The sequence below is a fragment of the Delphinus delphis genome, chromosome 14 (genome assembly GCF_949987515.2).
Source record: "Delphinus delphis chromosome 14, mDelDel1.2, whole genome shotgun sequence".
NCBI lineage: Eukaryota > Metazoa > Chordata > Mammalia > Artiodactyla > Delphinidae > Delphinus > Delphinus delphis.
The window spans coordinates 9,458,771-9,473,171 of NC_082696.1; the positions used below are offsets into that span (position 1 = coordinate 9,458,771).

The 14,401-nt window shown below is 50.3% G+C and overlaps 2 protein-coding genes across 4 annotated transcripts in view; one reads left to right on the forward strand and one right to left on the reverse strand.

The window, feature by feature from the left end:
• Positions 1–3,345, reverse strand: part of SYNJ2 (synaptojanin 2) — a 97,526-nt gene extending 94,181 nt beyond the window's left edge. Inside the window, exon 1 of the mRNA XM_060029713.1 lies at positions 3,216–3,345. Within this exon, the coding sequence (XP_059885696.1) occupies positions 3,216–3,342 (127 nt within the window). The 5' untranslated portion in view covers positions 3,343–3,345. The remainder of the gene's footprint in view (positions 1–3,215) is intronic.
• Positions 3,346–3,517: 172 nt separating this feature from the next.
• Positions 3,518–5,621, forward strand: LOC132436820 (small ribosomal subunit protein uS7-like). Of its 3 annotated transcripts, none has more exons than XM_060029709.1 (2): positions 3,518–4,006; positions 4,856–5,621. In XM_060029709.1, the coding sequence occupies exons 1-2, from the start codon at positions 3,951–3,953 to the stop codon at positions 5,490–5,492; spliced, it is 693 nt and encodes a 230-aa protein (XP_059885692.1). In that variant the 5' UTR covers positions 3,518–3,950; the 3' UTR covers positions 5,493–5,621. The 3 variants fall into 3 exon arrangements, with proteins under 3 accessions (XP_059885692.1, XP_059885693.1, XP_059885695.1); XM_060029710.1 differs by having other exon boundaries at positions 3,518–3,977; XM_060029712.1 differs by having other exon boundaries at positions 3,518–3,944.
• Positions 5,622–14,401: the final 8,780 nt, after the last annotated feature.

The following is a 14,401-nucleotide window of genomic DNA, read 5'->3' on the forward strand; positions in this document are numbered from 1 at the left end:
CCTAACACCACACACAAAAATGAACTCAAAATGGATTAAAGACCTAAATGTAAGGCCAGACACTATAAAACTCTTAGAGGAAAACACAGGCAGAACACTCTATGGCATAAATCACAGCAAGATCCTTTTTGACCCACCTCCTAGAGAAATGGAAATAAAACCAAAAATAAACAAATGGGACCTAATGAAACTTAAAAGCTTTTGCACAGCAAAGGAAACCATAAACAAGACAAAAAGACAACCCTCAGAATGGGAGAAAATATTTGCAAATGAAGCAACTGACAAAGGACTAATCTCCAAAATTTACAAGCAGCTCATGCAGCTCAATATCAAAAAAACAAAGAAACAACCCAATCCAAAAATGGGCAGAAGACCTAAATAGACATTTCTCCAAAGAAGATATACAGATGGCCAACAAACACATGAAAGGATGCTCAACATCACTAATCATTAGAGAAATGCAAATCGAAACTACAATGAGTTATCACTTCACACCAGTCAGAATAGCCATCATCAAAAAATCTACAAACAATAAATTCTGGAGAGGGTGTGGAGACAAGGGAGCCCTCTTGCACTGCTGGTGGGAATGTAAACTGACACAGCCACTATGGAGAACAGTATGGAGTTTCCTCAAAAAACTAAAAATAGAACTACCCTACGACCCAGCAATCCCACTACTGGGCATATACCCTGAGAAAACCATAATTTAAAGAGTCATGTACCACAGTGTTCACTGCAGCTCTGTTTACAATAGCCAGGACATGGAAGCAACCTAAGTGTCCATCGACAGATGAATGGATAAAGAAGATGTGGCACATATATACATGGAATATTACTCAGCCATAAAAAGAAACGAAATTAAGTTATTTGCAGTGAGGTGGATGGACCTAGAGTCTGTCATACAGAGTGTAGTAAGTCAGAAAGAGAAAAACAAATACTGTATGCTAACACATATATATGGAATCTAAAAAAACAAAAACCAAAAAAAGGTTCTGAAGAACCTAGGGGCAGGACAGGAATAAAGACGCAGACATAGAGAACGGACTTGGGGACACGGGGAGGGGGAAGGGTAAGCTGGGACAAAGTGAGAGAGTGGCATGTACATATATACATTACCAAAAGTAAAATAGATAGCTAGTGGGAAGCAGCCGCATAGCACAGGGACATTAGCTTGGTGCTTTGTGACCACCTAGAGAGGTGGGATAGGGAGGGTGGGGGGGAGACGGAAGAGGGAGGAGATATGGGGATATATGTACAGCTGATTCACTTTGTTACAAAGCAGAAACTAACACACCATTGTAAAGCAATTATACTCCAATAAAGATGTTTTAAAAAATAAATAAATAAAAATAAAAATAGTTTCACTTAATTTAAGAAGACTTCACAAGTTAAGTATTCAGCCCAAAGTCTACTGAAAAATGAATGCTAGGTTAAGTGACAAATGTGGACTGCACGTGAGCTGAGGCCCATTCCTGTCATTACGCCCTCTGTTCTAGAATCCAGACTATTGTAATCACCAACATAATGTACATGATTTCAGCCCAAACCTAATTTCCAACGGAAAATATGCATTGCATTCCTTTCATTAATCATTTTAAAATCTTCACTTTTGAAAAAATAAAGTCTTTTTATCCCAGTGGCTTGAAAGGAACTCAAATATATAGGAACCTTGCTTAAAGTTGCTGTCATCCCACTGAATGATATTTTAATCTCTTTGATGAAGCAGTAGTTTTGTACCATGCAATTTAATCTCTCAGCTCTGATACATGTGGTATGAAGTAGACATCTAAAATGGAATGGAGATTTTTGTGGTTTTCTTTCAAGACCTTAGCAAATGACCAAACTTGGACTTTTCGGGACAGAGCACAAACTGGAATAATCTGATAATAATTTAATCCATGATTACTGCACACTTATGGTGCTGACAATACTGGAGATGTGTTTTAGTAACCAAGTGACTGAAAACAAGCCAGATAACTATATGCTAATGAAATGATTAGGGAAGCAGAAAGAGAAGAGATGGTCCTTCCAAGATGTATACCGAAGAATCTAATTGAAGAATTGATGCATACAATCTGAAAAAAAAGACGATTCAATTATAAAATGTGGTGGGCGTGACTGCACAGGTCATCTACCTAAAGGACTGGTGAACCTCCTCTGAGCTTTGTTTAGCTACAAACAGGGGAGATGATGGACACCAGTTGTAAGCCTACTCTCTACTGTTCAGGTTGAAGTTCTAACAATTCTACCTGGTTTCGCTCCCTTTGTTACCTGGCCTTCATCATGAATGTTAGCCACAAAACAAGGTGATTCCAAGAAGCCGCACACTGTACAACAATACAGAAATAGTCACTGGAAGTCAGGTAGAGCTGTTTGTCACCTTGGGCAAGCACGTTCCTTAGCCTCTTCAGGCCTCAGTTTACCCCTCTGTAGTATGGGGATAATACTAGTCCTTTTGTAGAACTGTGAAAATTAAATGAGATGGTCTCTAAAGCCCTTGACACAATGTTAGTGTCAAGACTTCCTGGAGCTCACAGGTGAAATACATTGACTTGGCAACCGCCTAATGTCAAATACACCCAGCACTGGTTTTTGTGGGGTTTTTTTGCCTCCAAGTTCTATACTTTGCTGTACTGATGCTTCTCAGCCAAGTATTTACATGAGGCAAAGGTGCCATCAGCGCTTTCTCCGGAGTCTATGTTACGGTGCTTTCGTCCCCATCCCCCCCGGGAGTGAAGGAGGCCATCACAAGGGAACGGGCATTCACTGGTTTCATCAACAGGTGCCAAAGAAAAACAGCCGCCAGGCACTTGGTCGGACCGCCTCCTAAGTCACCCCTCTTAGATGGTCTTGAATCTGTAACGGGTCCCAGGGGAGCGCGGGGCAGAAGGGACCAGAGGCGGCTCTCCAAGAACGGACCCCGCCGGCAGGCGCGCAGACCGCAGACCCCTGTGGGCCGCCTGTGCACCCGGGAGCAGCCACACGTGTCTTCTGGCGTCCCCGGCGTCACTTCATTCAAACTGGCCACCCGCCACCCTGCGCGTGCGACGCCCACGCCTCCGCCACCTCCGCGCCGCCCGGGACTGGTCGGCGACCAGGCGACCTTCCCTCCCGGCATCCTCCCCGGGACAGGGGACCAGGGCGCGGCCCGAGCCCCGGCGCCGTTGCGCAGTCGCCGGCCCGGAGCCCCGGGCGGCGCCGCCTGCCGCACTCACCGAGCGTGGCCACCGTGCCGGCCTCGAAGAGCAAGCAGTCCCCGCGGCCGCGCGCCTCCAGAAGGATGCTGCTCTCCCCCGAGGCCTCCAGCCGCCCGAGCAGCCGCAGCCCTTTGCTTAAAGCCATGGGCGCGCGGCCCGCCGCCGCGGCTCCCCGCGCTCCCGCAACTTCCAGGAGTCTCACTTCGCGCCCACGCCGCCGCCCGGCGCAGGCTCCTCCCCGGCCTCCGCCCCGCCGCCTCCTCTGCGCCCGCGCGCGCCGCCCCGGGCAGGTGAGGGCGCGCGGTCGCCTCCCCGCCTCCCGGCCGGCTCCGCCGAGGCGCCGCGCTCCCCCCAGCGGCCAGGCAGTGGTGGGAGGCCTCCGGGCTCGCTCGGGGGCTAATCCGGGGCGCGGGTGCGGAGGGGAAGTCCCCCTGCGGTGGGCGGCAGTCAGGAAGGGGGATTCCACACATTCCTCGGCGCGGAGGAGGCTGCAGTCTGCCGGGCGCCCTAATGCGCCTGAAACGTTACAGGACGCCCGCGGCCTTATATGGGCAGCCGGGACCTGGCCGGCGCCGCGAGGCTGGAAACCACCGGGCCCTCCGCTGTCCTCACTGGTCCTCCCAGTCCCGCTCACGCCTCCCTCTCTCGTCTACTTCTGCGACCCTGGACGAGTCCCTGCTTCTCTGGGCCTCAGTAGCCCTACGGGTGAAGCGGGATTAGAAACTGTACCTACTTCGTAAAGTTGCGGTGAGGATGGAGTTAATTCGTGTAAAGGGCTTGGTGAGTGCCTGGCGAGTGGAAAGTGTTCCGTAAGTGTTGCCTTCTACTAGCTTTCTGTACGGAGGGTACTGCGGTCCACTGTCCCCCGCCCAGGTAGAATTTGGGAGGATCAAAGGTGTGTTTTCTCGGAGAGAACTGAGACCCTGATCTCTAGACCTGCCACTTACCGTGTGAGCTTGACTTCTCTGAACCCGCTTTTCTCCTTTGTCGGATGGTGACCGGCACCTGCCCCACCGGCTTACAGGATGGGTGCGGAGGAGCCTAACGCTCGGGAGTAACGCGCAGGGCCAACTGTGAGACGCTGATGGGTGTGGGTGCGCCAGGGCGGGGCCCTTCCCTCTCCCTGCCCGCGCCCTTTCCCTCCATCTTGCAACCCCTCCTCCCACTCTGGTGAGTGTGTACAGTCCTTGACTTAAGGGTAGATACTACAACAAGCCAGTTTGTACTCAGACATGTGGACAGCAGCACATATCCCTGCATCCTCCACTGGAGTACGTGGACCTGGCAGCTATGCAGGGCCCCTCTTGGCACTGGGTTTTAGCCAGGATGTCGGGAATGGTCTGCAGGGGAGGGGAGAGAGAAGAAGGAGAGGGATTCCCTGGAATCGCCCTTTGGGTGGGTTTGGGGGGCCTCGTTTCCTTCTCCTGTAAGGGATGTATATGGATGGCCCTGAGACCTCCGTCAGGATGTTCCCATCAGGCCCCACACTCAGTTGGTTCCTCTCACACCCATTCTGCTCACATGGAGAAGGCTGTGGGATAAGCCATTTGTCTCTCGGGCAAGTTCCAGAAGGAGCAGAGCCCCCGGTTGGCAAGCAGGATGGTGGCGCCCTTGCAGAACACTCAGGAATGACCAGGAACGCTTCCTATCTGTGCCAGGGCGCGCGTGGTCCACGCCGAGTGGCCGAGACGCCTCGGCTGCGCCTTCAGGATGACGGAGTGGGAGACAGCTGCACCTGCAGTAGCAGAGACCCCCGACATCAAGCTCTTCGGGAAGTGGAGCACCGATGATGTGCAGATCCATGGCATTTCCCTGCAGGATTACATCGCAGTGAAGGAGAAGTATGCCAAATACCTGCCCCACGGTGCAGGGCGCTACACGGCCACGTGCTTCCACAAGGCGCAGTGCCTCACCAACTCCATGATGATGCACGGCCGCAACAATGGCAAGAAGCTCATGACTGTGCGCATCGTCAAGCACGCCTTTGAGATCATCCATCTGCTCACAGGCCAGAACCCCCTGCAGGTCCTGGTGAACGCCATCATCAACAGTGGCCCCCAGGAGGACTCGACCTGCACGGGGCGAGCTGGAACAGTGAGGCGGCAGGCCGTGGACGTGTCCCCGCTGCGCCGTGTGAATCAGGCCATCTGGCTGCTGTGCACAGGTGCCCGTGAGGCCACCTTCCGGAACATCAAGACCATTGCCGAGTGCCTGGCAGACGAGCTCATCAGTGCCGCCAAGGGCTCCTCCAACTCCTACACTATCAAGAAGGATGAGCTGGAACGTGTGGCCTAGTTCAACCACTGATGGCCTGACCACAGCTGCAATAAACCTGTTTTCCCTTTGGGGTGCCCCCCCCCAAAAAAAAGAATGACCAGGAACCACCAGACATTCCATCCTCTGTGGATACCCTCTCAGGGAGTGATTTGGGAAATAAAGGAAATGTGAACAACAGCAGAGATTCAAGTCATTCCTGAGCCTCCTGCCCCCTTGTCACAAATTCAATTATGTGGTGGATATCCCGGGTATGATGCTCATACGCTATCCAAACATTTGTAAAATGGAGACATTATTTCCTTCTGAGAACAGTGTGCCCATTAAATGAGGCAGAGTAGCCTTTGGCCCACTTTTTCTTTCCTTTTAGATGCAAAGCTCACTTCTTCCAGGAAGCCTTCCTGGGATGCTGAGGTTCCAGACAACAGTGTTTATGTACCCTCAGATACACAGGTGTCCACTTCAGCTCTCACCTGCTCATATGTTGTTTGAGAAGTGTTTTTAGATTTCTCTTAGCCCTGTTTCACAAATTAAGTCATATGATCTTAGGAAGGGGACCAAGTCTTTTAAAATTTTCTCTCTCCTCTTCTTTCCTGCCTTTCCTAGTATCACATAATTTACAGCTCTGCACAGTGGCATGCTGAACATATTTTAGAAAATTTCCTATAGTCCAGACCAGCACTTGAGCTTTACACACAGCTTTAAGACACAATAAGATGAACCACTATTTTATGTACCACTGAGAAGGAAAAAATGGTGCCAATTAAACCATGTAATTAAATCGTTAGCAGTGCCCTGATTTCAGCAATGCTATAACGTGCATCTTAGACACCAATAATGGGTGTTCCCCTGCCTCTGAGAATTGGCACCTGCTGTGTTTTCAGGTCATGGTTTGGAGTGGGATGGTCCACAGGGGCAGCAGAGGAAGCCCCATCCTTACATACACACTGCCTTGATAGGCTGAGGGTCACTCGGGCACTGGCACGTTTAGCAGATGGAGAAAGTATCAGATCTTGAGACATTCGAGAAAAAGGTCAGCTCTGATACCTAAACCATGAGTGGAACCTGGGAAGACCAGTGGACCCATGTGAGTGGCGAAAGCTTGGGCACATCCCACTCCTGAGATGCAGAGCTCTTGGAGGTCTATGATTGGAGGGGGAGGAGGTGAGGCGGGAAGGAAAAGCCAGCTCCGTCACCCCTGGAGTAGACGACGGCAGGAAATGCAACGGAGCTGTGGCCCGGGGAGTCAGCCAGGACCTGGGGAGCCAGGGAGCCCAGCAAGTTATCAAAGCAGAGAGAGAAACAGGGGAGAGATACACGAAAGACTGTACCTGGTGCCTATTGCATGAGAGGCAAAAGGACAGCGAGAAGTCAGAAAGGAGCCCAGCGTTGAGAGAATGGGGAGGTGGTGGTCCTATCGACAGAGACAGGAGAATGAGGGAGGAAGCCAGTGTGACCAGAGACAGGAACTGGGGGTGGGGAAGTGGGCCTGGTCTGGCTTGTGCTGAGTTTAAGATGATGCGGGTCAGCCAGCAGGAAAGGCCAGAAATGAAGAGTGGAGGCTGAGGGCAAGAGCTCTCTGAAAGGGGGTTGGGGGGGTGAAGGCCAGTCTGAGTGTGGGAGGGGCAGGAAGAAAAGACTAGAAAGAAGTGGCCTGAGATTAGGGAAGCCCAGGTGTGGCAGGGGATGGTCTGGGAAGCAGGATGGTCACTGGTTGAGACCCTCAGAAAGGTCCCTAGCAATGAGGGCTCAGGGAAGAGCCTTGGTTTGGTGAGGAGGTAATGGTGACCTCTGAATTAGAGGCTGGGAAAAAAGCTTGCAAAGAATTAAGGAAGAGGGCTTCCCTGGTGGCGAAGTGGTTAAGAATCCAATGCAGGGGACACGGGTTCGAGCCCTGGGCCAGGAAGATCCCACATGCTGTGGGGCAACTAAGCCCGTGAGCCACAGCTACTGAGCCTGCGCTCTAGAGCCCACGAGCCACAACTACTGAAGCCCATGTGCCACAACTGCTGAAGCCCACGTGCCTAGAGCCTGTGCTCCACAACAAGAGAAGCCACTGCAATGAGAAGCCTGCGCACCACAACAAAGAGTACACCGCAACTAGAGAAAGCCCATGCGTAGCAATGAAGACCCAACACGGCCAAAAATAAAAATAAATTTAAAAAAAAAAAGAATTAAGGAAGAAATGGGGGCAGTAAGCGTAGTCTGCTGACTCTGGAAGCCTGGCTGGGAAAATCACAAAATAAATAGGATGGTGGGCAGAAGGGACAAGAGACCTTTCTAAGATGGACCAGGCCTGCTTAGATGATGTTTATATCAGATCATCCTAGCTGCTGGATGAAACTTGAGGGAGCAGTGGCGCCAGAGAGGGAGGGGGTGGCTTTGACAACCCAGGGGCGCTGGCGGTACGTGGACAAGGGCATCGGGAGTGGGGTGGAGAGAAACGGCTGGGTTCGGTATAGGTCTGTGAAGGGTGAGCCCACAGGATTTGCCGTTAGAGCAGATGTGGCATAAGAGGAAAAGGCAGGAGTTTGGATGATGCCATGATCTTGGCCAGAGCACCCGGAAGGATGGAACTGCCATCATCTGAGATAAGGGCAGCCATGGGAGGAGCAGGTGGCTGGGTGGGTGGGCAGATTAGGGCATGTTAATTTTGAGATGCCCGTTAAAAATCCAGGTTGAGGTGCTGAGTGGGCAGTAAGTTACGCAAGTCTGGAGTCCAAGGGCGAGGTCTGGGCAGAGAAGTAAGTGTGGAAGCTATCAGCATCCCGATGGTGATGGCCTGGGTGAGTTCACCAAGGGCTGAGTGCTAGTCAGAAAAGGGAGTGAGGGCTGAGCCCACGGGTGCTCTGATTTGGGGCACTGAAGGGGAGGAAGGGGGCCCCAGAGGCTGCTCTGGGTCCAGTAGGACGAGGACTGGTCCTTTGAGTTTCGTCACATGGAGGTCATGGCTGCCCCTTATGAGAGCAGTTTTGGGACATGGGAGGGGGTACAAGTCGTTCTTTTTTACAGCCCGTTTCTTCTTGCATGACCCTTTGTACAGTCAAGGATCTAGGTATTGACTCCAGGTGATTAAAAGCAAGCAATACACTTTGAGACCGTGATTTTGAACCCTCTCAGCTTCTCCCCGTAAAACACTCCATCGCTCTAATTACACTTGGACCGTCTTCCAGTTTTCCTGCCTCTGAAAGTGTGGCACACACCGGACACCATTCTCTAATAGGGCTCTGACTCATGTAATAATTAAGTGACTGACTCACGCATAATTAAGGTGATGATAATAGGATTTTTCTGGGTTCGTTTCAGTTTCATGTACCTTTGAACTTTCCTTAAAAGGGATTCATTAAACGTACAACTAATATGACTTAAATTTGATATCTTAATACAAGTTTTCAATTAAATGCATTCACAAATTGGAAAATATCCTTTTGTCAGACCACACGCCCTTTTAGGGGTTTCAGAAGAATGTGATCACCGTAAGTATAGTGGCAAAGCAAATCAGCCCATAGCAAAATGAGCTGTACTGATCCCTATGTGTACTGACAGGCTGGCTTTCAAAGGTTCTAGCCCTCATTTTTAGTAAAACTTGAACGTTTTTCAAAGTACTTTTCATATGCAGTATTTCATTAAATATTAATGACACTGAATATGTAAAGCTAAAAGCTAATATTCTCAAGTCATTAATTAATTCATTCATTTACCCAGACTGCAATCTCCCATAAACTTGTTTAGTGGCCTTTCACTCCCTTAACTCTGAAACCTCAACGTCACCAAAGAAACTGCATAAGCTTGCAGACTGGTGTCATTTTTCTAAACGATAATTATTTAACATCATCAGATATCCTGTTAGTGTTCACGTTTCTGAGTGTCTTGTGAATGTCATCAATTGCTTTCCATAGTCTGTGTGCATCACACAAGTAACGTTTACACAATGAGACCGATGTGTCTCTTAACCTCCTTTAAATACATAGGTTTCCCTTCCATTTCTTTCTTCCCTTGCAATTTATTTGCTGAGAAAACTAGGTAGCAGCCCTCACAGAGTGCGTTCTGCGGAGTGTCCCTGTGGTATCGTTTAGCGTGTTCCCTTGCTCTCTGCATGACCTATAATATAGCTCAGTGGCTGGAGACGGAAGCTCTAGCAGATTCTGTCTCCTGGGTGGGTGTGTTCTTCCCGTCAGGAAGCACAGGTCTGATTTTTTCTCTTTGGGATGTAGCAGCCATCGAGCCTCAGTGCCATAGTCTTTGCAAAACAGTCACGCTCTATTTATCATTTTCTTCATTTGTAGCTAAAATTCTTCTAAAAGAACAGAAAATTCCCATCTACTATTTGTTTACCCGATGGTAACGCAAACAAGAGAGGTAGAATAGGAATCTCTTCCTTTATTTACCAGTGTTCAAAATAATGAGTCATTTTGAACTCAGTGAATTGGTCCATTAACATCCTCCAATGGTGACCAATTAGTTTTTTCATTTTTCACTTTCATTATGAACTCATATTTGAGTTTAAACGGACTTGATGTGTCCCAGTCCGTTGCAGTCTTATCTTTATTGATGCTCAAAACGTTCCCTCTTTGGCCAGTGGGAGCATCTTTGTGGGATGGAACCGACTCCAGTGGGAGTTGGTTCCAGGGTCCTCTTGACAGGACTCCAGTTGGTTGGGATTGATTGGTTCCTTGCCTTCTCGTGTGACAATATCAAGCTCATCTTGTACATTTTTTACTCCTAAGACCTGGAATTCATCATTTCTTCAAGAAGCCCTGATTTTTTTTTGGTGGAAAAAGGAATCTCAAGACCACAGTTGGTCATTTATAAATTTTAGCCTCATGATCTCATAACTTAACTACCTGTTAATCCAGGACAGTTTCACCCAGTTAAGCTCATTTCCTCTAAGACAATTGTTTCAACCTTCTCCTCCTCACACACCCCATCTCCTTCACCCCCTACTCTCAGCAGTTTAGGCCTCAATACCTCCTAGAGAGAGTAGAGCCACGAGAAGAGAATTCCCTCATCTTCCATCACCGAAGCTTCCCCGTCGTCTTCTTTCCTGCAGTGACAGGGAGGAAAACTTGAACTTACGTTCTTCTCAATAAGCTCTGCAGTACGGAAAATATACGAACTTCAAACAGCTGCAAAAATAGTGTCTTGGGGGGAAAACAGAGTTTCTACATCAGTACAAGTCCCTGCTTCCCTCCATGTGCACAGACCCCGTCCACCTTGCCTTCCCAAGGACTCTGTTCCTTCTCTTAGCCCTACTGTCCCAGGTCACCCATCTCCCCTTCTCTCCTGGATCGCTCCCCGCAGGGTACAAATGTGCTCCAGTGTCTCCCACTGTAAAGAGGAGACCCTCCCTCCACCCCACGTCTCCCTTACCACGGCCCTTCTCAGAGGTCATGAACTTCGAACGAAGCCAGTCTGCAGGATTTGGGTGGGTGGGGGGGTTCCCAGCACGGTTCAGGGGTGTTGAAGCAAGCTGGAGCTGTCCAGCTTCGACAGGTTAAGTCTCGCCTGGGCCCACCTCTCCTCCGGACCACTGCGACCACCCTTCCCTGGACTATGGCAGTAACTGGCCTGCTTCCTCACCCCACCTCCAGCATGCAGGGTGAGGCATGTCACCCCCTCGTCCCGGCTTCTGACGGCACTTGAGTGTGGTCCCCCCTCTGCCCCTGCCGTCCTCCCACCCATGCCCCTCCTCCACCGAGGAGGCATGCCACCCTTGAGCGGTCCCCCGACCGTGCCAAGCCCCAAGTCAAGGAGCCAGTGTGAACTGTCGTCCACCGTCTGCGTCCCTCTCAGCTTGCTTTCTTCAGCCTCCACGGGACCCCTCAGGAGGAGTCCACCACACTATTACCCTCCCTAGCAGGTGTCCCTATTCTTTCCCTCGGTAGCAGGGATTCCTGTCTGAATCCTTCACACATCTGTGCTTTACTTGGTTACTGTCACTCCGGCAGAATCCTGTAGGAGTTAAACGCCAGGACTCGGCAGCCTGACGGCCTGGGTTTGAATCCTGGAGCCACGCTTTCCACGCTGGGCGACCTTGAGCAATTTAATACGTAACTTGCTGCCTCAGATTCCTCACGTTTTATATGTGAGACTGAAGGACACTGTGGGCATTAAGATACATGTAAAGGGCGTGGGGCAGCGCCTGCCCCACGGTGGGACTACGCTGGCGTTAGTCACCACCCCGCGTCTCCCACTGTCCCGCAGGCTTCAGGGCCACGTCTGTAGACTTACTGTTGGACGTCCAGCACCTGGCATCCTGGAGTCCTTGTTGAGTGAGGGAATGAAGGACATGTGGACACCTGTGTGGAGCCGGCCGGGAAACTGAGCCTCTTACGCAGACGCTGGGCCAACGGCAGCTCGGGTGATACAGGCCTTCCCTTTCGTTCCCAGAGGCTAGAACTGAAATACACACGAGAAAGACAGAGCAGCCACAGTCATGGGAGGAGTGGGAGGTTGGTCTGTGTTCTCTGTAGCCGGCAGCCCCCCGCCCAGGAGAACAGGGCTGCCCAGCTGTGAGGCCCTTTCTAGCTCTCCGGTGTCACCATCACAGAAACAGCTGTGTGTTGGCCGCTGTCCATCCTGCCGGGGTTGGGAAGCCCCGCGGTGCAGGTGAGGTCTGCAGTCACCTGGCTCAGCTCCCCGGGGAAGCTTGCCTGGCTCTGCTGGCCTGGGCTGCGTGGCGGGTGTTGGGCACCATTAATAGGGGGGCGGCCTCGAAGTTCATTTTATGAAGGAATTTTCTTTTGTAAACGAGGAGCATGAGGCACCGATCTGTGTATCTACACACACACACACACACACACACACACACACACACACACACGACTGGACTTACGACCTCAGGTCGGGATACCTGGGTCCAGGCTCTCATCAGCTTTCCTCACAACCCAAGACCATGACCTCTTGGAGGGCTGCACCCGAGCCTCCCAGGCACCAACTGAACGCCCAGCAGAGTGTGCCCAGCAGCTGGGCGACCCCGCAGACGTGGCGAGCTCCGCAGCGCCAGCAGCCGCAGTGATGCAGGATCTCGCGTGTGTCTGCGTGGCGCCTGCCCTTCCTCTGGTCTCCTACTGAAAGCCAGCGACCCCTGATGTTAGATGGGTGGATACAAAGACGGTTCGTGGGGGCACCTGCGGCCCTGGGGGTCAGGGAGCTTTATTCACCCCTGTGGCCAAGACCAAGCTCCACACACAGGTGTGCCAGCTGCCAGCCGGGCCTTGGGCCGCACCCAGCGCCCCAACTGAAAAAACAACCCAAGGCACACCTGTTCCAGGTCGGGGGCGGGGCCTTTCCCATGCCAAGAACAGTCAGGGCCTGCTGGTCCGTTGTTCAGTTCAATTCCACACTCAGGGAGAACATACCAGGGGTGGGATGATTGCTCAGACTAACGAATAATCTGGCTGTCCGGCCACCTAAAGAAGCTCTGACGGTGAAGCTCTGTCCCCCGCACGCCCCAGCCCTGCACAAGAGTTGGGCCAATAGATGAGCGGGGGCGGGGGGCGGGGGCATGGCTGCCAAGCCCCTCCTCCCCAGCGTTCCTGCACGAGAGGAAGAGCAGGCCTCCCGAATGGGCTCCCACTTCAGGAATGGGGAGGCCTGTTTCCCCTTCTATCCTGGACTCTTCTCCAGAAATACCACTTTGCTGAGTGGGTTACTACAGGGGTCCCCAACCCCCAGGGCAGCAGACCTGTAGCGGTCCTAACGCTCGCCCCCCATCGCTCGCATTACCACCTGGACCATCCCAGCCCCCGCCATCTGTGGAAAAACTGTCTTCCACGAAACCGGCCCCTGGTGCCAAAAAGGCTGGGGACCACTGGTACAAGACCCATCGATGGAGAAAATGCCAAGTGTTTAATAGTAAGATTTGTACATTGTCACTCCAGAGAGCGGAGAAAAAAGTTACAGAGGGGTGAGTTTTGGTTCCACATCCAGAAGACCTTTATAGCAACTAGATGTGTGTAATAGTTTTGTCTTTTCTGTGTGTGTTTTTTTAAAAAGGCTGCCTGTGTAAATGTAAGCTCCCCATCCTTGGAGGGATGCAGGCAGAGGCTGGATACTGAACCCATCCTGTGGAAGTGTGAGAAAGGAGATACTTTCTTTATGTTTCTATTTTTCTGTATATTTGAAAACTTTCAAAATATAAATTTTTAATGGAATTAAAAATATAATAAAATATAACTTTTAAATAAAATACAAATTTTACAAATAAAATATACATCTAAAATAAACAGTTCTTTCAACTTTTCTGAATGCTTAAAAATTATCAAAATACAAATTAAAAAAAATTTGCTCTTAAATTTTGCTTTTTTATATAGTTTTAAAAATTAAATTACTACATGGTGATTCCCTTTCGAATAAAATTAACTTAGTTAAATCTCTTAGTAACAACGTATTATAGCCAGTGTATCATAGGTACTTAGGAATGCTTTGGCTGGAAGTAAGAGAAAACTCAACTATAAAAGTCTTAAATAAACAAGAAGTCTCAAGGTAGGTCATCTAGAGCTGGGGTAGCAGCTCAGCAATGTCATCAAAGATCAAGGCAAGGTCCTTCTTTCTCTTCCATCATTCTTAACGTGTTGCCCTGTTGTCTCACAATCACAAAATGGTTGCTTCAGCTCCAGGCATTGCACCAATATTCAAGGTAGAAAGAAGAGAGGAATCTAGGTCAGCTGCATGTGTCCCTTTTATTGAAAAAAACAAAAAACAAAAAACGGCAAAAGCTTCTCCAGACACCCTGAACAAATTTCCACTTAAGACTCACTGGTCAGAGCTGTGTCACGTGAACCCCATTAGCTACAATAGAGACTTTTCCAGTCTCTTCAGTTGAAATGGACAAGACAGAAAGGGGCTGGGAAGGAACAGGTTTTGGGTTGGATGACCAGCAATGTCTGCCATGTCTAGCACAGCCAGCATCTGATTGTCTTGTTGTT

Coding starts and splice junctions, on each gene's coding strand:
- LOC132436820 (XM_060029709.1), top strand. CDS start 3,951: ATGGAGTTAATTCGTGTAAAGGGCTTGGTGAGTGCCTGGCGAGTGGAA. Junction 4,007..4,855: donor TGGCGAGTGGAAAGTGTTCC/GTAAGTGTTGCC, acceptor TATCTGTGCCAG/GGCGCGCGTGGTCCACGCCG.